At 39.5% G+C, this 24,480-nt stretch overlaps 1 protein-coding gene across 1 annotated transcript; it reads right to left on the reverse strand.

The window, feature by feature from the left end:
- Positions 1-1,898: 1,898 nt before the first annotated feature.
- On the reverse strand, positions 1,899-23,376 carry LOC123512953 (maltase-glucoamylase, intestinal-like). The gene is made up of 19 exons (XM_045269684.1): positions 23,221-23,376; positions 21,422-21,564; positions 20,842-20,946; positions 13,585-13,736; positions 12,607-12,778; positions 12,091-12,190; positions 11,848-11,972; positions 11,043-11,168; positions 10,677-10,808; positions 9,419-9,649; positions 8,912-9,102; positions 8,692-8,799; positions 8,427-8,563; positions 6,294-6,417; positions 6,042-6,171; positions 4,154-4,315; positions 3,614-3,762; positions 3,279-3,411; positions 1,899-2,408 (listed from the first exon to the last, which is right to left on the reverse strand). The coding sequence occupies exons 1-19, from the start codon at positions 23,324-23,326 to the stop codon at positions 2,190-2,192; spliced, it is 2,745 nt and encodes a 914-aa protein (XP_045125619.1). The 5' UTR covers positions 23,327-23,376; the 3' UTR covers positions 1,899-2,189.
- Between the last annotated feature and the right edge of the window lie 1,104 nt (positions 23,377-24,480).

Raw genomic sequence — 24,480 nt, forward strand, 5'->3', positions numbered from 1 at the left:
CTTGCTGCTGCAGGGGCTCAGGACCGCTCAAGCTGAAAGCGAAAGTGACTGGCAACTCTAGTAGAGGACAAGACAAAAAGAAGAGCTGCCTTTGAGGAACTGTGTCCGATAAATTCTCATAAATGAAACCTTAACAAAATCAAAATGTTATATAAAACTATTGTGGCAGTACGTATGTTTGAGACCCCGACTTACTTGGCAAACATATATGCTTTATCATACGTAGGTATTGAAGGCAATTATAGTAGTAAAAATTTACAGCCAGTGCACTGGTTCATAGCACACACACACAAGAGAGAGAGAGAGAGAGAGAGAGAGAGAGAGAGAGAGAGAGAGAGAGAGAGAGAGAGAGAGAGTAGTAACGGGTCGAGTAACTAAAGAGGAGGCATTAGGGTCGGGAATAGGTAACGGGATGCGGTGAAAGGGAGGAGGAGGAAAAAGGGTACAGTATTATTAGAGAGGTTGCAAAACTGATGTCACAGTGATATGGGTGATGTGTGGGCTGGAAGGGAGGGTCGGAGGAGCTAGGATACTCATGCATGCAGTGAAAACAACTAAAAATACGTTTTTGATACCCCATATACACTCAATACATCCTTAAACCACCCTGGAACACTACTAAAACAATTTAAACCACCCCAGATATATCCTCAAAACACAAAAATCCATTATAAAAAAAGGCAAGATTACAAGGGAGACAGCTAAATATTGCGGCTTGACTCGATCTTACTCCTCTTCTACACCCTTTCTCCTTTTCATCTTCTTTTGTTTCTCCTTTTTCTTCCTTCTATTGCTTCCATCTACACACCTGAACATAGAAACACATCAAAACACTAGCTATTAAGCAAAATATTGAGGAAGTGGAGCTGGAAGTGGAGTTAATAAGTATCGTGGCTAGACATGCTGCTCCTCTTCCTACTCCCTCTCTCCTTCCTTTCTCTTTATTCTCCTTTATTTGTCTTTTTTGTTCTACTGTTACGATCTACACACGTGAACTTAGAAACACAAGAAAACACGTAGCGATAATCAGATATTAGGCAAAATACTGACGAACGGAGTGGTTGAAAGAGAGACGCCAGTCCATTTATTTCATCTTGTTTATGATCTCATCTTGGTGGGCGGGAATAGGGGTGACTCCGCTAAATAATGTAAATAATTTTGAAACCACCTATAGAAAAAAAAAAAAAAAAAAGAAAAAAGAAAAACGACTGAATACTTGATATTTCATGATTTGATGGATACTTATTTAACTAACATCGAAAACATCAAAACATCCCCAGCCTAACTAGTAGTAAAGAAATGTCTAAATTAAGTATAAGGGATCTATATTAATATTATAATTAATTTTGGAAGCAGCAATTTCTGGCCTTGGATCAAAGATAATCCAGAGGTCAGTCTGTTCCCCGTCCCCCGTCCCCTTTGCATTTTCTTCTGACACAACCTGTACACATGACTTAGCAGCAAGTTGACGTGATAAGAGGGGCGCTCCAGCGACCACTTCTCTAGCTTGACGTGAAAATTACCGGTATTACTGTAGAAGACTGGCGATTTTTTTTTTTTTTTTTTTTTATTTACGCTCGTGTGCCCCAAAATAAATTACGCCCTGATCGAGCGGTTGTTTTTATTGCCCATAGAAAAAAAAAAAAATAAATAAATAAAAAAAACTGTCCATGGTTAGGCAGTCTTAGGAAAAATTGGGTTGCGTGAAAAAAAATAATAAACAGTGCATAGAATGTATGTTGACACAACAAATTACAGACTAGTAGACACAGACACAGACTGGGTGAAAAGTGAGAGAGGAGTTAGGCAAGGACGTATACATTGTCACCAAGGTATGAGAGAGTAAATTAAGTTTATGTGGCATTTCAGACATGTATAAGGTAGATATAAAGCATATATAGCTTGAATTCACTCTTTATTTTGAGTATATGAAAACTTTAGTATTTTTCCAATAGAATGAAAAGATAGAAAAAATGGTGTTGAGTTTGCTTTCAATGCAATGATATGTGTCACAGGTGCTTGTTGTGTTAACTGTTGTGATGTAATTTTCTTCTTGTCTCAATTCCATATTTGTGTGTGTCCTAGGGTACCTACATGTTGAACCAGATGTTATGATTTTTCAAGATCATCAAGGAGAAACAAAACACCTCTTCTGCAGATGAGCAAGACTCAGAGAGGAGAATACCGCCCTAAGAGATGACAACACTGAGAGGCTCGCCAAGTTGCGCACTAAGTCTGATGGTCAGCACCTTCACATTTTCGATGAATGTCCAGGCATGTTCAGGAAGGCTGGCACCGTTGACTGTGATGGCTGTCGGGTTGCTTGAAGCGCCATAGATGTTTATGATTTCAAATTTGAGTCCTGCCACCACATCCTCTCCATGTTTGATGGATGACGTTAGCGTATTCTGAGGAATCAAGTAATACATCATAAAGAGATACAAGAAAATAAACTCCAAAGGAGAGAGGCACCTCCTTGCAAAGTAGCTGAAGCTTTGAGTCAGAAGTCATGGACATTAACAAAGATAGATTCTTAAGTATGGAAGATTGTCTCAGATCAACTCTTAGTCTTTAAGTTATGCTTATCCTCCCGAGTGTGCTCAGAGTTGGCCACAAGATTTGAGACATGTCCTGAGATGGCTCAACGTTGAGTTACATTTAAGACCAGCTTAACGAAGATGGCTGACTGCTTATAGGAGCCCAATTAGCCTGTCCATTCAAGATTTATCAGCCCTGTAAGGATGTTCTATATGACCTGAGTAATTCTGAACTGTTGGATATAATAGACTACACCTACAAGAGTTTTATTTGCGACATATGTGGCAGGAAATGCCTTGGAGCGCCACACAGGAAAGTGTGAAGTGCTGACGCTATTAATTAAAGTACAGCAACTCTCGATTAATGCAACGGTTATATTTCTGGAGACGTCACGTTATTCAAAATCGTGTTATTCTTATTTAATTTTCCCATAGAAAACAATGTTAATAGGAGGGGGAGGGGTTACATTCCTGTCCATTGGGAGAGCCTACCTATTTTGGGGATTCTGTTGTTCATACCTTAAATAAACTATTAATACAACTCTGAGTTACGGAAACAATAAAAACACGCGTTCTCATTTTATTAACTCTGATGGTATATGCAACATGCTCTCCCTCAGTCTCGCCACATGGACAATCACTGACAATCACCGACGTCTTTTCTCCCCTAGCATAGCGATCTAACACTTCCAACTTTTTTTCAATGGTCAAAATCTTTCTTAAGGAGTACCCAATACTTACACTGACGTACTGCAGCTTGCACATATAACTCTCTCCCATGTTGTGCTCTCCGTCACCGTTGTCCCAGAAGATCTCACCAAACGCCTCGCCAGAAGAGTCCAGTGCCACCGTCAGGCCGAAGGGGTTTTGTCGACTGTTAGGTCACCACCGAACGTGTTTGGAAGTATGAGAAAAAGAATAATTAAAGCAACAATGACAACAAAAGCAACAACAGAGAGAGAGAGAGAGAGAGAGAGAGAGAGAGAGAGAGAGAGAGAGAGAGAGAGAGAGAATCATGAGGTGATCGAGTGTGTTGGGGCAGGGTAGAGGGAACGGAACACTGCTTTGGGAGTCACCTGTCCACGGTGTTGATGGAAGGCTCCTGGAAGGGGAGGATGACACCCCCACGCACATACAGTGGGATGACGTCAAGGGGCGCGTCTACATTGTGAGTGGCGGGGCCTGTGGCTGCCAGACTACCCTCCACCAAGTTATACCACTCTCCCTGACCAGAAGAAAGGGGAAAGGAGTGTGTGAACATGGTAGCGGTGATGGTGGAAGCTGTGGTTGTGATGTGTTTGATAAAAAAATTTAATGCGATTAAATATTGGAGAAGGTTAATGGTACTGCATCACACTGCAATTGTAAATATGTACATAAAAATGACAATTACAGTGCATTACTGTGCAAGTACAAAATGGAAGATGACCATATCCTCCTAAATGTGACTATAATTTCAATAATCATAATATTCCTTTCCCATTGCTTTTGTCATTATTTTGTCTTTCATGCACCACGTGTGTGTGTGTGTGTGTGTGTGTGTGTGTGTGTGTGTGTGTGTGTGTGTGTGTGTGTGTGTGTGTGTGTGTGTGTGTGTGTGTGTGAGCATAACTTACTTGTGGGAAGTATACTTCCCTAGACACGGCACCCTGTTGGAGGACAGGAGCCACCATCAGTCCATTGCCCCACAAGAACTGGTCATCAACGTCCCGAGCAACGAGATCGTCAGGGAAGACGTTAAGCAACGGCCTGACCACCGTGGCTCCATGCATGTGTGCCTAAAGAGAGAACAAGATAGAATCACTGGGTGGAGAAAAGGAGAATGGTTAGAGAACAGAAATGATTCACTATATACGTGTGTATTGCACATGCATTCACTATCTCAGAGGATTAGTGTGATATGTGGGGTATGAAAAAGATTTTCCTTAATATAAGAAGAGCACCGACAAAGACAACACAAATTATAATAACAAAATCCCATTGAAGTGTTGGGCCCATATAAAGTCGAAAGCGTCAACTAAACCAGAGGCCACATGTTTTGAAACTTTCCTCTTGAAAGAGTTCTTCAAGTTTTAGGAAACTGGAAGTACAGAAGCAGGCAGGGAGTTCCAGAATTTACCAGAAAAAGTGATGAATGATTGAGAATATTAGTTAACTCTTGCATTAGCGAGTTGGACAGAATAGGGGTCAAAGAATGAAAAATGTCTTGTGCAGAAAGGCAATTGGAGGATAAGAGGCATGAAGTTAGCAAGATTGGAATAGCAGTTAACATTAAAACAGAAGTAGAAAATAACGAGAGATGGAACATTATGGCAATGCCAAAGAGGATGACGACAATCAATTAGAGGAGAGGAGTTGATAAAACGAAAAACTTTAAATTCTGTCCTCTATAAAATAAGCTGTATGAGTGGAATCACCTATACATGTGAAGTATACTCTATGCATGGACTGAAACACACAAACAAACAGAGTTAGCAGTGAGAGAATGAGAAAAACTAGTAGAGGTGACTATGAACATATAAAATCATAGAAGCTGTTTTAGCTAAAGATGAGATGTGAAGTTTTCAATTTACATTTAAATAAAGGTCAGATCGAGAATGTTCAGTGTAGAAGGGGGGTGGACAGTTGAGTGTCATTGAAGGAGAGGATACAATTGTTTAGTAGGTTTTGTCGAGTTGATTGATGGAAGAATTACCGTATTTGATGACACACCTTTTTCCCAAAAATTTGGCAAAAAAAAATTGCCAGTCTCCTTACAAAGCCGATAGTTACCCAAAGGAAAGGGACAAATGTATTGAAACCTCCCTTTTCAATTAAGTTAAGTCTTGGGAAGTTGGAAATACAGACACAAGCGGGGAGTTCCAGAATTTACCAGAGAGAGGTATGAATGATTGAGAGTGTTGGTTAACTCATGCGTTAAGAGTTGGACAAAATAGGGGTGAGATGAAGAAAGCTTTGTGCAGCGAAGCCGCAAGAGGAGGAGAGCCATGCAGTAAGAAAGATCAAAAGAGCAGTCTACACGACAACATAAGTTTTCGAGAAATCTTTAAAAGAGAATGACTAAAACTCAGCAAGAAAACCCAGAAGATCGCCAATAGAGTGGCCCTGACGGAATCAATGCTGGCGATCAAATAGAAGAGTGTGAATTAACAGATGTTTATAAATTTTCCTATTCAGGACAGATTGAAAATTTCAGACATGCAAGAGATTAAAGCTATAGGGCAGTAGTTTGAGGGAATAAGAAAGTAGTTTGAAAATAAAAACTTTTGATATAAGTAAGGAAACAGCAAGTTTCACAAAAATCTATAGAAAAGATTGACCAAGACTCAACAAAGAAATCTAGATCACAAGTTGAGCAGGCTTGATGGAAGCCATACTGACGATCAGATAGAAGATGATAAAGTGACAGTAGATGTTTTTGTTTTACATATAATGCGACTATAAGAAATGGTAAAGTAAGCTTAATGAAACAGAAAAAAAAAAAATAGGAAAAAAAAATCCTACCCTGTGGAAGAGAGCGTATAGGTAGGGTAAGTATCTGTAGCGGACGCCCAGGATGTCGCGTGAAATCTCCGCCACCTCAGGCCACATGCCTGGATCCTGGTCATTCATGCCGATTGTGTTGTGATTGCGGCTGTCGATGAAATAAAAGTGAGTACCTGCACGATTTTGGTATTACAGAGTGGAGTGAATAGTACAAGACTAAAAATAATTACTACTTTTCTAGATTAATCACTTAGCCTTTGAATTAATAACCTAAAGGGATAGAAGGCGCCGAGCTGCATCCATCTGGCGCACATCTCCATATCTGGTTCATTGAAGAAGCCACACACGTCAGCACCGACCATCGGGATCCCGAACATGGTGAAGTCAAACATGCCTGAGAAAGATGATGATGATATATATATATATATATATATATATATATATATATATATATATATATATATATATATATATATATATATATATATATATATATATATATATATATATTGGTAGAGTCTGGCACACAGCTTTGATCTCAAGTTTCTCCTCTGATCGTTCTATTGATGCTGTGGTAAACGCTCACTGTTCTTCTATATCTATTAACACTGGTATGGTATTCCTCAGGGTTTTGTCCTGTCACCCACTCTCTTCTTATTATTCATTAATGATCTTAATCAAAGTTCTTGCCCTGTCCACTCCTACGATGATGATACCAGAGACAACCAACCCTTCAGGAAGTTAACAGTTCCTGTAGGGACTTCTGATCTTTCTAAGATTTCTGATTGAGGCAGAAAAAAAAAAACTTAGTAGTTTGCAATACCTCATAAACTCAATTCCTCCATCTATCAACTTGACACAACCTTCCAGACAACTATCCCCTCTTCTTCAATGACACTCAACTGATCCCGTCTTCTTCACTGAATATCCCCGGTCTGTCCTTTACTCACAATCTAAACTGGAAACTTCATATCTCATCTTTTGATAAAACAGCTTCTATGAAGTTAGATGTTCTGAGGCATCTCCACCTGTTTTTCTCATCCCCCAGCTTTCCCCTATTACATATATATATATATATATATATATATATATATATATATATATATATATATATATATATATATATATATATATATATATATATATATATATATATATATATATATATATATATATATATATATATATATATATATATATATATATATATATATATATATATATATATATATATATATATATATATATATATATATATATATATATATATATATATATATATATATATATATATATATATATATATATATATATATATATATATATATAGGCCTAGCACAGACTCTATCAAATCTATTTATCAAATCTACTCATCCCTTTGCAATGTCATCTCAAGTTTCCTCTCCGACCGTTCTATTGATGCTGTGGTTGACGGCCACTGCTCTTCTCCTAGCCATTTCTACGCTGAGGATACCACTTTACACATTTCCATGTCTTTTCGTAAATGACCAACTCTTAATTTAAGGGACTTAATAGATCTTGCAGAGACACCACAGAAGGCCTGACTTGATCTCTCTCGGATTTCTGACTGGGGAAAGGAAAACGTAGAGTTGTTCAATGCCTCAAAAACTCAATTCCACAATTTATAAACTCGACACAACCTTGCACACAACTATCCCCTTTTCTTCAATGACACTCAACTGTTACCCTTTCCTACATTTGTTTATAATCTAAACTAGAAACTTCATTTATCATCTCTTGCTAAAACAGCTTCTATGAAGTTAGACTTTCTGAGTCGTCTCTGCCAGTTTTTCTCACCCCTAACTGCTAACGGGGGCCTTATCCGTCCATGTATGGAGTTTTCTTCACATGTAGGATGGGATTCCGCTCATACAGCAAGGGTGGAGTCAAAAACTTTTCGTCTTATCAGTTTTTCTCCTCTGACTGTCTTCAAACTTTTCTTACCGTCGTAACGTTGCATCATCTCTTTCTATCTTCTACAGCTGTTTTCAAGCAAACTATACTCTTCTGATCTTAATAACTGTATGCCTTCCTTCCTCACACGCTGTCGTTACACAAGACTTTTTTTCTTTCTCTCACTTCTATTCTGTCCACCTCTCTAATGCATGAGTTAACTAGTATTCTCAATCATTCATCTCTTTCTCAGGTAAATTTTGGAACTCATTTACAAGGGAATTCCAAGACAGTCATCCCATTCCTTTCGTTAACTCTCTTGACTCTCTTCAGGGACTGTCATCTCAGGGGGCCATTTTGTTTGAAGGTTTTGTTGCCCTTTGCCAGTTTTCCCCTCTTAAACAAATGGATAAAGAGAGAGAGAGAGAGAGAGAGAGAGAGAGAGAGAGAGAGAGAGAGAGAGAGAGAGAGAGAAATAGCAGTACTAACCCACTATGGACATTTTCATGTGAGTCCAGTCGGCAGAGTTATCACCGAGCCAGTGGATGGCGTACTGACCAGATCCAGGAAAGGTAGACCGAGACAGCACTACAGGCCGCTTGCCGGGAAACAGCTCCATTAATGCTCTGGAACGTGCGGATGAGAAAATACACAATATAAGAAATAAGACTATCAAATGCTCTTCATATCATTTGCGTTATATCCAAGACTCAAAGGTACTGAGAAGAGCATGTAATCATTTGATTTCGCTTACTTGTGGGTAGCCACAGTCTCGGACCAGCCGTAGATAGAGTGCACGTCGTAGTGGAGGAAAGTGGATGTTCCATCTGTCTGGTTTCCTGTCATGCAGATGGTGTGATCACTGTGGGCCATAAAAAATAGCATATTGTTATTGATCTTCTGTTTCCTTTTTCCATTTTTAAAGTGTCTATTTCTCAATTCAATGAAAGAACTCTCATTTTGTTCACACTCACGTGATCCTCTTGCTCTGGTTGTCTCCGACACGGACCATCATTGTGGGATAGGGTGGATTGTTCCACTTGTCATCTGGGCATTTGAGGCTCCATGGCTCCTTGCCCGGTGGCCAGTTAAAGGGCTTGTCAAGATTTGTGCCGAAATTGGCAGGCTCGTTCATATCTATCCAGAGCGAGTCGAATTTGATTATCTAAACACAGATGCAGAGGTGTGGATTAGGATGTGAATGAAGGCCAAGATGTAAGATTCAATGACCATTAAATCTTGCATGGTAATATGAGATTGCACATAAAGACAAAGAGAATCAGAAGGTAAATGTATTTGGGAACTGTTATAAGAATAAAAATATGAATGAGATTAAATAGAAAGACATAAAAATGAACAATGAAATCTTATAAATCATTATAAGTTTCTGAGAATCATTCCTTTTTTACATTAATTTTCTCTCAGGGTGGGCCCCTATGCATATATGAAAGCATTCGCAACAAGTAAAAATGTCGACTTACTTCGTGAAACAGCTTGATCTCGTTGATCCACCAATCCTGAGTCTCGGGCTTCAAAAAGTCAGGAAAAACTGTTTTGGTGTCTGGCCAAACGTAGCCTACCATGTAGTCATCAGCGGCTGGCTCCTGGTCCTCCGGCACCAGATTTGCGCTCGACCACTTGATGAAGGCGTCTGCTTCCTTCCCGCGGATCGACGGCTGATAGTCCTCGAAGTCGATGACAACAGCAGGGTCCTATGTGTGACAAAGAAAGTAAGTACGAATTAGCATAACTAATGTCCTTATTCATGTCCCGTTTTATCCAAACTTTCTTGTATCGTTTTGTCTTGAGTCAAATCTCCAGGCATATAATATTACATCAGTTGTTGTTGCTTGTGCTCTAAACCTGACTTTCAGTGGTCTCCTTCCTCCCTCTGTATATTTTCCTAGTCTGTGTACTTCTCAATTTTGCTTACCTAGTCCTCACCTTCTCCTTGAACACTTCTTATAACATCCTCTGCTATTCTTTTTTCTTCTTTCTCCCTCTTTGATCTTACAGGTTCCTTTTCTTCATTTAAGCCAAAAATAACTATATGTACTTTTCTTCTTGTCCACTGTATCCCGTAACATCAATTCCAACCAATTTCTTTTTGGACCGTCATGGCAACTTTTTTCCTTCGAATCCATAGTTCCCAAGTGGCCGCACAGACGAATACACATATGTCACGATAAATAAGCGTCAAAAAAGACATGCTACATATTCACTGTAACTCGTTTTGTTCGACTATGATTTATAAAACTTGTAATAAGGTGGAGAGTGGCGACTGCTTGCCTGTGGGGATCACCTGAGTGACACTCATGGTGATTTGTCGCCCCAGGTTGGTTGGATCTATGGCCTACCGAAGTGAAATGATAGCTATGCATCTGTTTAAATGTTGTTGGGCAAATGAGAATAATGACACTGCCCCCCCCACACACACACAGAGAGAGAGAGAGAGAGAGAGAGAGAGAGAGAGAGAGAGAGAGAGAGAGAGAGAGAGAGAGAGAGAGAGAGAGAGAGAGAGAGAGAGAGAGAGTCAGGTCTATTGGTGTGAATTGCTGTTTGAATGTTGTTGGGCATAATGAAACTTCCACACTGAGAGAGAGAGAGAGAGAGAGAGAGAGAGAGAGAGAGAGAGAGAGAGAGAGAGAGAGAGAGAGAGAGCTGTGGATAACATATGTGCAGACGACAGACAAATGCAAACTAAAACTCTCCAATCATTTAATATTTAGTCATACTCACCAGAATGACAGTAAGCTTGACGTTGTCGTTGTGGAGTTCCTCGACCAAGGCAGGCAGGTCTCCCCAGTTAATAGAGTCGTACGTAAAATCCCTGTGGCGCTCCATGTACTCAATGTCAAGTGTCTGGACGTCCTGGTGACACATGTACAGTACACACAAGATCATTTAATGGGCATTCATGTGTGTATAATCCTAGTATTCCCATCTTCTAATTTCTCTTATGTTTTTCCCTCTGTTTTATTACTTTCACGTCCCATCCAAATTAGAAACAAACAACTCAGTCAACAAACTATCTTCTCATAATTGAACCAAATAGAATGAATAAAAATGTAGAGAAACTTAAGATCACACTCCATTTCTTTTCACCTGGGGAATATTCATAGCTTTCATCCTCTCTCTTGCAGCTCGTACACCGTCAGTGGAGTTGTATCCCCAGCGGGAGAGGTGGAAGCCCAAAGCCCAGTAGGGAGGAAAGGCTGGATTACCCACCATCTGGAAAACCATGACACAAAAAATAAGTAAAGAAGTTCACGAGGCATAATAAAAAAGGAAAAAAAAATCACGGAGAGGGAAAGATTGAATGAGGATAATAACAGTTGTCAGGGTAAATAGAATGATGTGAGATAATAAAAAGTACAAACCTAAATTACTGGAGTACGTAAGGTATTAAAAGACTGAAGAAAAACTAAGAAACAGGGAATGAGTGAAATGAAGATCTTTAATTCAATCTAGGACATATCTCCAAACGGTATCTGCACCTTACCGCCTCATAATTTACACTTAGCACGATCACATATTACATAATTTTTCTTTGCTAAGAAAGGGAAACATTATCTAAAATTTCTATAATCTATTTGTTAATTTATCATTCTTCTTTTTTCCTCCTCCTCTTTCTCTTCTTCCTTTTCTTCTTCTTCTTATCATCATTTTTTTATTCATTTATTTATTTATCTCTGTAGGAGGGGCACCGACAAAGGGTGATACTCGTAAACTAGTAAGAATTAAAAGGTCCACTGAGGTGTTGGTTCCCAAAGTGGTAAAATGTAACTGGTAAAAATTCAGGGATAAGTGTCTTGAAACCTCCTTCTTGAAAGAGTTCAAGTCATAGAAAAAGGAAAAAATACGGGAGCAGAAAAGGAAGTGTACCAGAGAGTTATGCGTCAGGACTCACGTTGACATACTGCACGTTGACCTCTTCAGGTGTGGGTCCCAGGAAGAAATGAAAGTCTAGAATGCCACCAATAGTGCGAAGGGTGAGAGCAGGCGTGCCATCGTCCAGGAGGAAGGTGGAATACTCTGTGGTGTTGGTGAAGGATGAAGAGAGATATAGTAAGTGCAGGAGACTGAAACATGAGAACACACGGTCGGCAAGTAGTACCATAAGCAGACAATGATAGAAAATGATCGTCCATACCCATAGCGTTGGAGTTGTAGAGAAGTACGGAGTGGGAGTTGCCTTGATCATCCTCCATTACCATGTAGTAAGGGTGGTGGCCATACTCGTTCATCGGATCCTGGAGAGAGAGAGAGAGAGAGAGAGAGAGAGAGAGAGAGAGAGAGAGAGAGAGAGAGAGAGAGAGAGAGAGAGAGAGAGAGAGACCTTATATAACAGATAGATATCAAATCATGCCGTCTTTGTGTGTCTTGGGCAGGAAGCAGGAGGATGGTTCGCAACATGAAGGGAAATGTAAACCAAAATACCCTTAGCCCAAGTCACCCAGATCCTCTCAACTATGAACAGAGCATTAATTCCACTTCACCAACTCAGTATGGAAGTATCATAAAGTATTCCTCACACAAAATACAGAAATTATACTTTATTATTTATCATTCATAATTTCTATATAAAACAAAATAAAAGTGATGATATGTGACGAAGCACATATCACCACCAACACCACCACCACCAACATCACCACCAGTATCTCACCGTTCCTACAGGCTGGTCCCTGGCGAAGATTGGAAAGGTGGATCGGGTTTCGAACTGGTGTCTGTATGAGAGATGAGTGTTCTCTCCAAAGCCGTACAAGTAGGAGGATGCGAGCCAGGTGTGTATTTGGATAAACTGGTCTTCAAAGGTGAGGGGTCCAGCCGTGCGGAACCTATGCAAAGTATGAGAGAGAGAGAGAGAGAGAGAGAGAGAGAGAGAGAGAGAGAGAGAGAGAGAGAGAGAGAGAGAGAGAGAGAGAGAGAGAGAGAAAGTTAATCAAGAACCACATAAATTTGATAATCGCACTATTTTCATTGGTCCTCAATTCACTCCTCTTACAACAGCGGAAACAGCATCAGCAACACCACTACCACCAATAACAACGGCACCACAGCCAACATCACCACCAACATCACAACATTAATAATAAATACACCTACTCCTACTAAATACCACCACCACCACTGCTATATCTGTTGTTGTTGCTGCTGCTGCTGTTGCTGCTCCTGCTGCTGCTGCTACTACTACTACTACTACTACTACTACTATTATTATTATTATTATTATGAGGTCAATGAAGGCGACCCACTGGAAAGCATAACTGCATAAACCCAAAGGCCCAGTGGGCGGCACCTCACCGATAAGTGAAAGGAAGTAACAGGAATGAACAACAGAATAGGAAGATTGGTAGAGATCTAAGAGGTAGTGAGTTCAGAGAGAAGAAAGGTATTCACACGTTTTTTAAATGCTTCAATGTTACTAGAATTAACAATCTCGTTGGGAATTGTATTCCAGAGTCTAGCAGATACTGGGATAAAACACCGGGAAAATTGTGAAGTATTACATCGATTCACAGACAAGGAACGGTCATTCATGATCAAGGATTGTCTTGTAGCACGTGCTGGTAGTGAAGGGGCAGGCAAATGACAATGCAATACTACTACTACTACTACTACTGGTGCTGCTGCAGTTACGTACAGTGTGCTTCCAGTAGAGCTTCTGGTCACGTTGAATCTGAAGTGATCACCCAAGGCAGGTACACCCACCGAGTATTCTGGTGCAGAGCCAGGGGTGTCCGGCAGGTTGAGGGGCACCGGAACCTCGTAGCGGGACTCATCAGCACTGTAGATCTGTTTATATCACATGTGCGGTTATAATTGCGTGTGTGTGGAGAGAGAGAGAGAGAGAGAGAGAGAGAGAGAGAGAGAGAGAGAGAGAGAGAGAGAGAGAGAGCTGTACATATAGTTTTAAGTCATCAGGAAAAACTTTAGTTGAACAATTAACATCATTATTCAAGAAATTAGTATAAAGCAAAAGCAAGAGTGGGCCAAGAACAAATCCTTGTGGGGACTCCACTTACAACTGGTTGGGATCTGCTTACGTACTTTATGATGAAAAATAACTCCCATCTCCCTGTTGGTTAAGAATTCTCATATCCAATGCAGTATTTTTCCTTTTATCACTAACTTAAACAATTTCTGAAACATAAATTCATGTACAACTACATCAAATGCTTTGGAGGAGTCAAATAAGATTAAATCTACATTACATCCTTGGTCAATTCATTTAGTAACATTGTTATAATATAAGGAGCAACTGATCTTCTGTGGATCCCGCAACTCTGAAGCCATACTGGTTGGCATCTAGCACATTTTACATTCACATAAGAAATATATATATGTTCAGAAATTACACGTTCCACACGTTTACAAAGTACACAAGTTAAAGACACTGATTTGTAATTCAATGGGACAGATCGGGAACCCTTTTTAAAGATAGGAACCACTAGTGTTTCCGATGTAAGGCACCATACTAGTATCCGATGATTTCTTAGATATCAGCCGGATGTGATATGATAAACTGTTTGAACAAGACTTTATTAAATAAGGATGCAGCTCGTCAGGTCCTATGTAGAAATCAGAGTCCAATGTGTCTAATGCCTTCTTAATATCATCGTGAGATATTACCAATGCAAGAGGATCTCTGCCAGATGGCTTGGTTTTGAACTGCGTTTTGTGAATATGAACTGTATTAACCAAGAAAAAATATATTTTCATGGCCAAAGTAAAGGACCTCATCAGAGCTTGGTCAGTGAAAGACAATCCTGACTGCAGTAGGATTTTTATCCACAGAGACCTTACTTATAACCATAGACAAGCCTTCTTTGAAAGAAGGACAGCTGCTCGTAATGCCGCAGGTCAAGGCAAGTCTCAGGGTTGAATCCCTCAACGACAGACTCATGTCATGACCAACCTCTGAAGAGAACAGAGACCGCAACTAGCGTGATGGTGACGGTGTCCGACTGTCCGCTTCGCGTGTGTCAACTGTCAACAGTCAACAACAGCTGGATCAGTTAATGGCGGGCAATGCAGGAAACACCTTCACGATCTCTGCCTCTACCACTTACTTTACTCTTACCAGAAGGCATGGCTCACTAGGTACTCACTTCTTAGATGGCAACACAGGTAAAAATGGGATTAAGGCATCTGGGTCAGCAAGACAAAAAGTTGCGAAGTGGAGAGCGGCACGTCCTCTTCAGGAAACCACGTTACTACTCTAGGTTTGTGTTTGTCTTATGAGCTTGTCATGCATGTGTATATATATATCGATGAAAACACATTGAAGTGCGTGGTAATGGGGGAAAAATGGTAAATATTTGGGTGGCCTTGCCATGACCAGCTTAGTAAGAGATGGATGTCCGATTTGAATGTTATGGGGTACGTAAATAAGTGAACCTTCTCGAGTTTATAATAATTTGAACACTTTTAGATCTTTGGACAATTCTAAATATTATTCTTTAATGGTATTTTCTTGATAAAGGAGTACATATATACCAGAGTTATTTATTAAATATGCAGTACGTGTAGCTACCCGCCTTCAGCAAAGACCCCTCTGGTCTCCACAGTAATATCGTTTACACCGCTAGATCATAGTCAATGGACGATAATACTTAGCTCGTTGTGTTATATAAATTTTGAGAACTATTATGAATGAAAATAAACCAGTAGAACTGGCAAGTTATTTCAAGCAGCTTAAAAACTAAACTAAACTCAACCTGGTACCAACCAACTTTTTGCATGTTGATAAATAATCTTTTTTATACAATACATTGGGAAGAAATAAAAAAATAAAGAATTATTAATAGCGATTAATATCTCAGGGGGTCCAACCGAGAAAGCCCTCCGTCTAGATTAGGTAGGCTTTCATGTGTATCTGTTGGGCGTCCAGGTTAGATTTGATTATCCTGCTGGACTCTGGCCACCTGGGAGTCCAGGGGCTAGGTTAGGTCAGGTAAGGTTTGATTAGTATACCAGATCCCCCATGGGGTCCAGGAGCTAGATTAGGTTTGGTTTGATTAGTAGGTATCCCTTGGACCCAACAGGGGATATCAACCAGCCGTGTTGCTATTAACTGTGACGCAACCCCATAAAAACATTAGCTGGCAATTCTCAGCACATAATGAGAGAGGGAGGTCACATCTACTGGAGTGCTGGTAGATCTTAGCATCTTCTTATGTATTCTTTATCCATACCAGTGACAACATATTAGGGAACCTGGTGAGAAAGTGGAATTTATAGGTGGTGAATGAAAAATTTAACTAAATACTACAGTCTCCTCTAGCCGAGTGTCCCTGCTATCTCTGTCTGCTGGTGAATATGATAACACTCCTATGCTATAATTCCATGAGTTACAAATGTTATAAATCATTGTTCTGGATTTTTCTATGTTTTTTAGTGTCTTCTAAGCCATGATTCCTGCGCCTTCTTTCAAAATAATGGACAACATCTTGTCTCCCAGCCTTGCATCCTCTCCTGTGACTGGCTGCCGCTTGTGTGCAACTTCCTAATTGGCTGTTAAGCTACTTGAGCCTCTGACGCTCTCTTTCATTAGCTGCCTTGTCACATGATATTCTTCTGCCTCCATGATCTGTTTTCTGTTTGCCCTTTTTATGCCAGATATATTTTTTCTGTGACTGTTTCTGCCTTATTTATAATTTTTAATGTGATTTTACACTGTGCTTATTGTTTCTTGTGAGTTTTGTGCCATTTCCTTGCCTTTGTCTATGATTTATAAGCTATTTGCTTCTGTTCATGCACATTTTCTTTAGTTAGCTCTGATTTCCAGGTCAGTGTTGTCTTTTTTTTTTTTTTTGCTACCATGCTGATTATTTATTATTTTTCCACAAGTGCATTTCTTTATTGCATTATTTTTAGTGTGTCTTGCTCATTTTCAATTGTATTATTGCATTTTTATTATTACATCTACTTTGTTTTCCTCCTCCTACATGGTCTGTGCTCCAGTATTTTTTTATATATTTCTGATATTGTCCTACCTATTGTGTCTGCCTGCTGGCCCCATGGTTGCCATTATTGTTACTGTCCCTTGTGCCACTGCCCTGATTACCACTACTGTTACTGCTGGTGCATCTGACTGCCATGCCTAGCCCTGCTGCCACATCCTGTACCCTTAAGGATGTTTGTAAGTGTGTGTTTTGGGGTGATTTCCTCCATGTGGTGTTTGTATTTTTGTTTCTGCTACCCCATGGGTGTGTGTTGTTTACCCCATGGGAGGAATATCTCTTCATGCACTTAGTTTTATAATATTGTATTTTCTTGCATTACACTATAAGAATATTTATCTTTCTGTGCATTCTCAGAATGATTTTTTTTTATGCAGTAAGCTTCAGTATCTTTCTATTTCTCAGAAGTAAGCTTCAAAATAATGTATTTTCATACAGTCAAGCTCAAATATTTATATTTTTATGCAGTGACTTGAGAGTATTTCTATTTCTTGGCAATTGCTTCCAAATTATGTATTTTCCTGCAGTCAGTATCTAAATTATTTATGTTAGGCAGTAAGCTTCAAAATGTTTGTTTTTCTAAGCAGTAAGTTTCCTAATGATATATTTCTATGCAGTAATTCTCAGATTTATTTATTTTTTATGTGGTTTCCCTCACAATGTTTACATTTCCTTGGCATTATTGCTTCATGTTTTATTTCTTGGCAGCAATTTTCAGAGTGTGTCTATTGTCATGCACTATATGCTTCAAAATATTTGCATTTTTCATGTACTAAGTTTCAATATCTTTAATTTATATGCAGTATTTTCCTCAGTGTTTATATTTTCATGCAATCAGCCTCAGAATATATGCATTTTCATGCAGTAACCCTTAAAATGTTTGTGCTTTTGCTATTTCTGATAAGTTTTTATACTTTGGCTTGTCCCTTGGAAAGGAGTTATGCTCTTTTGCCTCCTGTAAGGTTGAGCATGTTGTACATTTATACCCTTTTGCCCTGTGGTGGTTGCCTTTGGATTACATTTAACTTTTTTGCCCCTTGGAGGTTGTGTTTGCATTACATTTGACTCTTTTGCCTTATGTTTGGTTGAGTTACATTGCATTTATGTCTTTTGCCTCAGATTCGCCTGAGTTTGCATTGCTTATAACTTTTTTGTCACAGAGATGTTGAGTATATTCTATGTTTATTTTTTTCCCCCCATGTTAGGTTAGGTTGCATTGTCTTTTTCTTTCTCCATTGTTTGCTGTCCCAGGAATGTTGTTTGTTTGTCTCTTGGGAGGGATTTGTAAACTGTCTTGCTTAAGGGAATACTTTTTTGGCAGGACAGGATGGAATTTTTTCTTTCCATATGTGTACTTTATTATGGCAAGAGTGAGGTGGTAAGACAGGAGATGTATGGAGTTAAAGACGTCTTTGCTGAACTGAGGAAGAGAAGACTGAGGTGGTTCGGACATGTGAGAAGGGCAGTGGGACGGGTGATGAGCAAGGTGGAGGAGATGAGGGTTGGAGACCAGTGGCTGGTAGGAGGGCCAAATAAAAGGAGGGAGTGTGTGACAGAGGATATAAATGACTATCATGCTATAGATGTTTTTCTGCTATTGTCAACTCATCTTAATAATTATTTTATAAAGTTTGCTAACCTGGCTGCCATTATTACAGCTGTCAACTCTAACTTAGGTACTGTTGGTGTTTTAATTGAAGCTGTGATAGCTTTTGCCATTATTGAATTACTAGTATCATTACAGGAAAAATAGGCAGCCAGCCCTATATACCTTAGTGCTGGCATCACTAAAAATGTGTAAATATGCTTCTGCCCCAGTGCATACATGTCTAGGGATTTTTACTTGCACACAGTGTTGTACATATTTATACATATTTATTCATTCCTTTTCCATACTCTCAGGAATCTTGTCAACCCAGCCACATTTAGATTTCCATAACTGCTATATGAATAATGCTTTGATTGTGATGGCTAAAACTATATCTACAGTGGATTGAAGACATCAGGTATGCTATGGCAATCCCAGCCACATTTAGTTTCCCATAACGGCTGTATGAATAATCTTGCTTTGATTGTGATGGGTAAAACTATGTATCTAGTGGATCGAAGGCGCTACCTGTGCTGTGATAAAGCATGGTAATTTAATAACAATCACTGAGCATTACAAATATTTCAACATTACTTGATAAATGGTGAAGGTTGAATTTAACAAATGCTCAAGTCTGATTCTAATAAAATACTGAAGGATGAATTTAATCAACCCCTGAATTACTCTCACAGCTGTCATCAGTTAAAAAGAAAGAAAAGAAAAGAAAAGAAGGGCCAACATAGGGGCTACTCATGCTCTGGTAGTTTCCATATGAATGACAGAAGAGGGATAAGTTTTTGAGGGATGCTTGGCCTTCCACTACATCCCTGATACCACTGACACATTTCTATCTTGACTTGTTTTTGTCAGTACGCTACATCACTAACTTTCCCGGGTTCGTTTTCGCTGTCTTATCCTGGTCACGTTTATTGTCTAAGAAAAAGCCTATGATCGGGTTCTGAGAACAAGAAGTGAGGTCAGGTAGAATATGAGGTCGAACGGAGTGAAGAAGTGTGTCAAGGTGGTTGAGGATGTGTACAGAGAAGCCATGGCAAGAGTAAAAAGTACATTTGGCACTACAGAGCCTTTTCAGTGAGACTTGGACTCCATCAGGGATCAGCTCTTAGCCCCTTCGTATTTAACCATCTTTTGGATGCATTGGTGGAGGAGGTAACAACGGAGGCTCCATGGAGTATGCTCTTTGTAGACAATATAGTCTTGGTCTCAGAGTTGAGAAGAACAGCAAGAGAGACTGTAGCTATGAAGGGATTTATTGGAGGATTATGAACTGAAGGTAAGCAGATAGAAAACAGAGTATGTGGAGTTTAGTGGCGACCTGTTCATACAGGACCACAAGCTGGTGAAGGTGAGTGCCTTCAAATATCTTGACTCCTACTTGTGAAGGATGGAGACCTAGAAAGAGAGATTGACCTGAAATAAAACTTCAGGAGTGCTATGTGACAAGAAAATTAGTGCTATAACGAGTGAAAGGTAAAGTGTACAAGGCAGTTGTGAAGCCAGCACTGCTATACAGAGCAAAAACATGTCCATTGAAAAAGGTACAAGCAGCGAAGCTGGATGTCACAGGGGGATGTGTGGGGATGACGAGGGCGGACATTGAAAAAGGTACAAGCAGCGAAGCTGGATGTCACAGGGGGATGTGTGGGGGTGATGAGGGCGGACAGGATACGAAATGACTGGATCAGAGGTATGTACATGGAAGGTGGTGGAGGTGTCGGTGAAAGTGCAGGAAAGGAAATTACAGTGGTTCAAGCATGTGAAGAGGAGAGAGGAAAACTGAGAAGAAAAGTGAGAGTGATGGAGATGGATGTGCAGGGCAGACGTAGATGGTGGAAGGACCAACTGAAGAAAGATCTCAGAGAGAGACAGCTGGGGGAGGAGCAAGTGAGGGACTAGAACCAATGGAATGACTAGTGAAGAGATGTGACCCCATATGAAAATGGGAAACACCAACATGCAGATGAAGATTTGTCTTAATTGGCATTCAATACCAAGCAAATGGAGACAAAGAGAGTAAGAAAAAGGAAGGTGCTACTGAGTAAACCATGGTGGCTAGTGGCTGCTGTTGCAAGCCTAGCCCACACTAAAGCAGTGAAGGCCTTCCCTAAACCTTAGCCTAAACTTAGCTGCCTAAGTGGGGGTCTGCTATTTTCCTCAACTGTATTCTATCCACTTCCCTATTGCAAGAGTTAAAGAATATTGAAAAAAAAAATTAATTACTGGCAATACCAAATTGGTTTCTCATATATTCTCATTGATGTTGCTTAACACCTGTCACTCTATCGGTATTGGTATGAAATCACTCTTACACATGAGGAGTTCTCACCTTAATCTGCAGGTGGTAGTCCTCGTGGTGGATGACTTCGAAGATCAGGTTGGATTCATCATGGCCAAACATTGTCACACTAGGGTCACTCTTTCGGAGATTGACCTACAGGATGGGAGGCAGAAGGGTGGGCTTCATTAATTTTGTAGTTACTGCTCTACAACAACAACAACAACAACAACAACAACAACAACAACAACAACAACAACAACAACAACAACAACAACAACAACAACAACAACAACAACAACAACAACAACAACAACAACAACAACAACAACTACTACTACTACTACTACTACTACTACTACTACTACTACTACTACTACTACTACTACTACTACTACTACTACTACCTGCTCCTGTCTAATCAACCTTATCTGATCAGTGGGATACACTTGTCTTAGCACCAACTCCTTCAACGTTCCAGTAAACAGAACGAGCTTGTGAAAAGACCTGCCATTTCTCTGTTGTTACAGGAATACCAGAAACATGGGGTATAGATACTTTTTGCGAACAGTAGCAGCAATGGCTACCTGCAGGTTATTAGAAAAAATGCTTCATTGGGATGTAATTGTACCTTGAATCCTCTACCGGTGTCCTCTGGGCTGCTGTCCACCACGTATCCACCCGCCACGTTGTCCACCATGTGACAGCGGCTGTTTGTCCACTCGCATGCCGTGTACTTGCCGCACTCCTCTTCCGACGCCACCGACTGACCCTCTACAGGTCAAGATCATGTATGTGGATTACGCCATATCACTCCATCATCCGGACAGCTATTCCTCATCTTTGCTTTTTATTTGTGAACTTTCATAACCTTCACTTACCCCGTGATGGGCTTTCTTTTTCCTATTTCCAATTCACCTGTCTTCAGGTACACTGCAAATTAGTCATGGGCAATAGGTCCTATATATATGCAGAGTACATACCCGTGTAGTACGTTTTACAACTACTGCATAATGATGCTTTCAGATTATGTGATGTTTCTTTTTCTGACTCACTAGAGATGGAAAGGAAAGTCATAGACAAAGAATAAAATACCAATGATATTTTCTGTATTATAATGGGATGCACTGGACCATCTTTATTAAAGTATTATGGTATTTTATGTCATAAAACGAGATCACAATGAGCTTCTGAATAGTATTAAATCTGCTATACGAATGGTAAAATGAGAAATATTTCTGGTATTATTTAAGAAAATTCCTCCTATTGAGTGTCATCCCAGTGAGGTTGGACAAAATTATATATATATATATATATATATATATATATATATATATATATATATATATATATATATATATATATATATATATGATCCCATACCACAAGAAAAATCTTTCATAAGTGCAGTGAAGTTGTGTCGAGTTTGCACACTCCAGTAAATCGTACTTGGCGACGGACTCGATCACGACACAGTTTATAATTTATCATAAGCACTTGTCAAATAAACACAATAGATGATGTCACACACCACAGTTGCACAATCCCACTTGTACTTTTTTTTTATAATTTTTCTCGTACAATACAATTGTTTATATTCAATTTATATTTATAGCTTATAGCATTACTGCCATTTGACTCAAAATATTCCTAACATGGCCGCAACGCTACCATTTCAGTTTTTTTTTTTTTTCATTTCAAATTCTGTTACTTGTTGCTCGGTTTGCCTAATATCCAATAAAAACTACCAACATGTTGAGAGATCTTTCGTCTGCATGTGTGACACGGCTTTTAGTTCCTTTTTATCGCAGAATATTCATCTGTGCTCTGATCTCATCGTACAAACGTACATGCTTTTTCCAGTCATTGTTTTCAGGTTAAAGTTCATATTACATTTTGATTTCACTTGCTGGAACGCACTCCATAACTGACTTGACTAACTCACACACACACACACACACACACACACACACACACACACACACACACACACACACACACACACACTAAATGTATTTCTAGAAATGTAACTAATGTCAAATGACACATTACTCAGGTTGGTCAAAAGTTCACATTCAACAGAGACCGATGTTAATCTAGTATGTCTACGGCATCGCACAAATTTGTATAAGCACTGCATAATGTACTCAAGCCCAAGGTTTTGGAACTTGAAAGTAACAAGTATAAGAAGATTAATCAATCTTATTACATCTGTTTCTTGTTGTGTATGCCACATTTTGAATAAATGAAAATATAATTAATCTGCAAGGGAGACGTCAGACCGTGCCATACCTGCTCTTAATATCGATGATGAGTTATGTATTTCAAATTCTATGGCAATAAAATATTGAATTTGAACTTGAAATATTGAACACACACACACACACACACACACACACACACACTCTCTCTCTCTCTCTCTCTCTCTACCTGGGAAAGGGCATTCTATGGCCTGTAGTTTGGTCTGCTGGCCACCAGCGAGTGTGCAGGCTGCCAGCAGCAGTAGCAGCGCCCGACCTGTCTGGCCTCCGTGCATCACTGCGTTGTTCAGCCTCTCAGTGTACTGGGCAGGGCAATCTGTTGCGCTTTATATACGCATAAGCCAACAGGTAGACGTGAGATTAGATCTGGGCAGAGAAACATTTGTATATAATTTGTTTTATGTAAGAATGATAGATATAATTCACCCAGTTGTCTAATACTCAACGTGATTATATGATGTTTTTAATCCATATTATTACCTGGTTAGTGTCTTGTTTTCCGGGGCGAGATGTTGTAGTTGTCGTTAAGTATAGAAGTAATGGCGACAAAAGTTTAATTATAGCTATAGCAGGAAATATAATCTTTAAAGAATTTAACTTTGATATGGTAATATTCAGCCGCTGGGTGAGTATGAGTAGGTGGCTCCTGTGTAACCCTCACAGATATTTTTCTTGCAATCTGAGTTTGTTACACACATCATACTTACGCTTTCACCTTCTGATTCCGGTCAAGAATCAAGGACAATTACCTGCGCTGGAAAACAATAACAGGGAAATATGCTTTCCACTTCCTGCTGTATGGCAATTGTTACACTAGTGAAATATCTGTTGCTGGCTGAATCGTCTCTAATATCTTAGGAAGGTAGAGTATGCCCTGTACTGAAACCTAACTGCCTTTCTGTTTCGGCAAGTGTTGTATATTTACCTTTAGCATCCAATTAAGAGTTTGAAATTTGGCTGATATGAAATCCGAGAAAAAGATCCAATAGATTTATTCTAAATAAAAATTATGTGCCAGGCTCCAATTCTGACACGAAATAATGTGAAAGTTGTGATGCGCTTAGTGTTTGTGTTGTGCGTGTTGGTGGCATAGGTGGTGGTGATGATAATGATACGCTGAACGATGGTATTGATATTGGTGATATACTGTGTGTTGATAATGGTGATGATGGTGGTGGTGGTGGAGGTGCGGTGGCGGTTGTCATAGAGGGTGGTGACTAGCTTGTCTCCTGACAGGTGCTGGTTCCCATTTGAGGTGCACCGTCATCGTGGTATGATATTGTTTTGTCTTAATATCTTTTCTAAGGTAGTGTGATCAGTCACTTCAGAAACATGCACTAGTTCTTGGGAAGCAAGCAAAAAAAAAAAAAATAAATAAATAAATAAAATAAATGAATAAATAAATAAAATGAAATAAATAAAATAAATA

This window comes from Portunus trituberculatus, chromosome 35, assembly GCF_017591435.1.
Source record: "Portunus trituberculatus isolate SZX2019 chromosome 35, ASM1759143v1, whole genome shotgun sequence".
NCBI lineage: Eukaryota > Metazoa > Arthropoda > Malacostraca > Decapoda > Portunidae > Portunus > Portunus trituberculatus.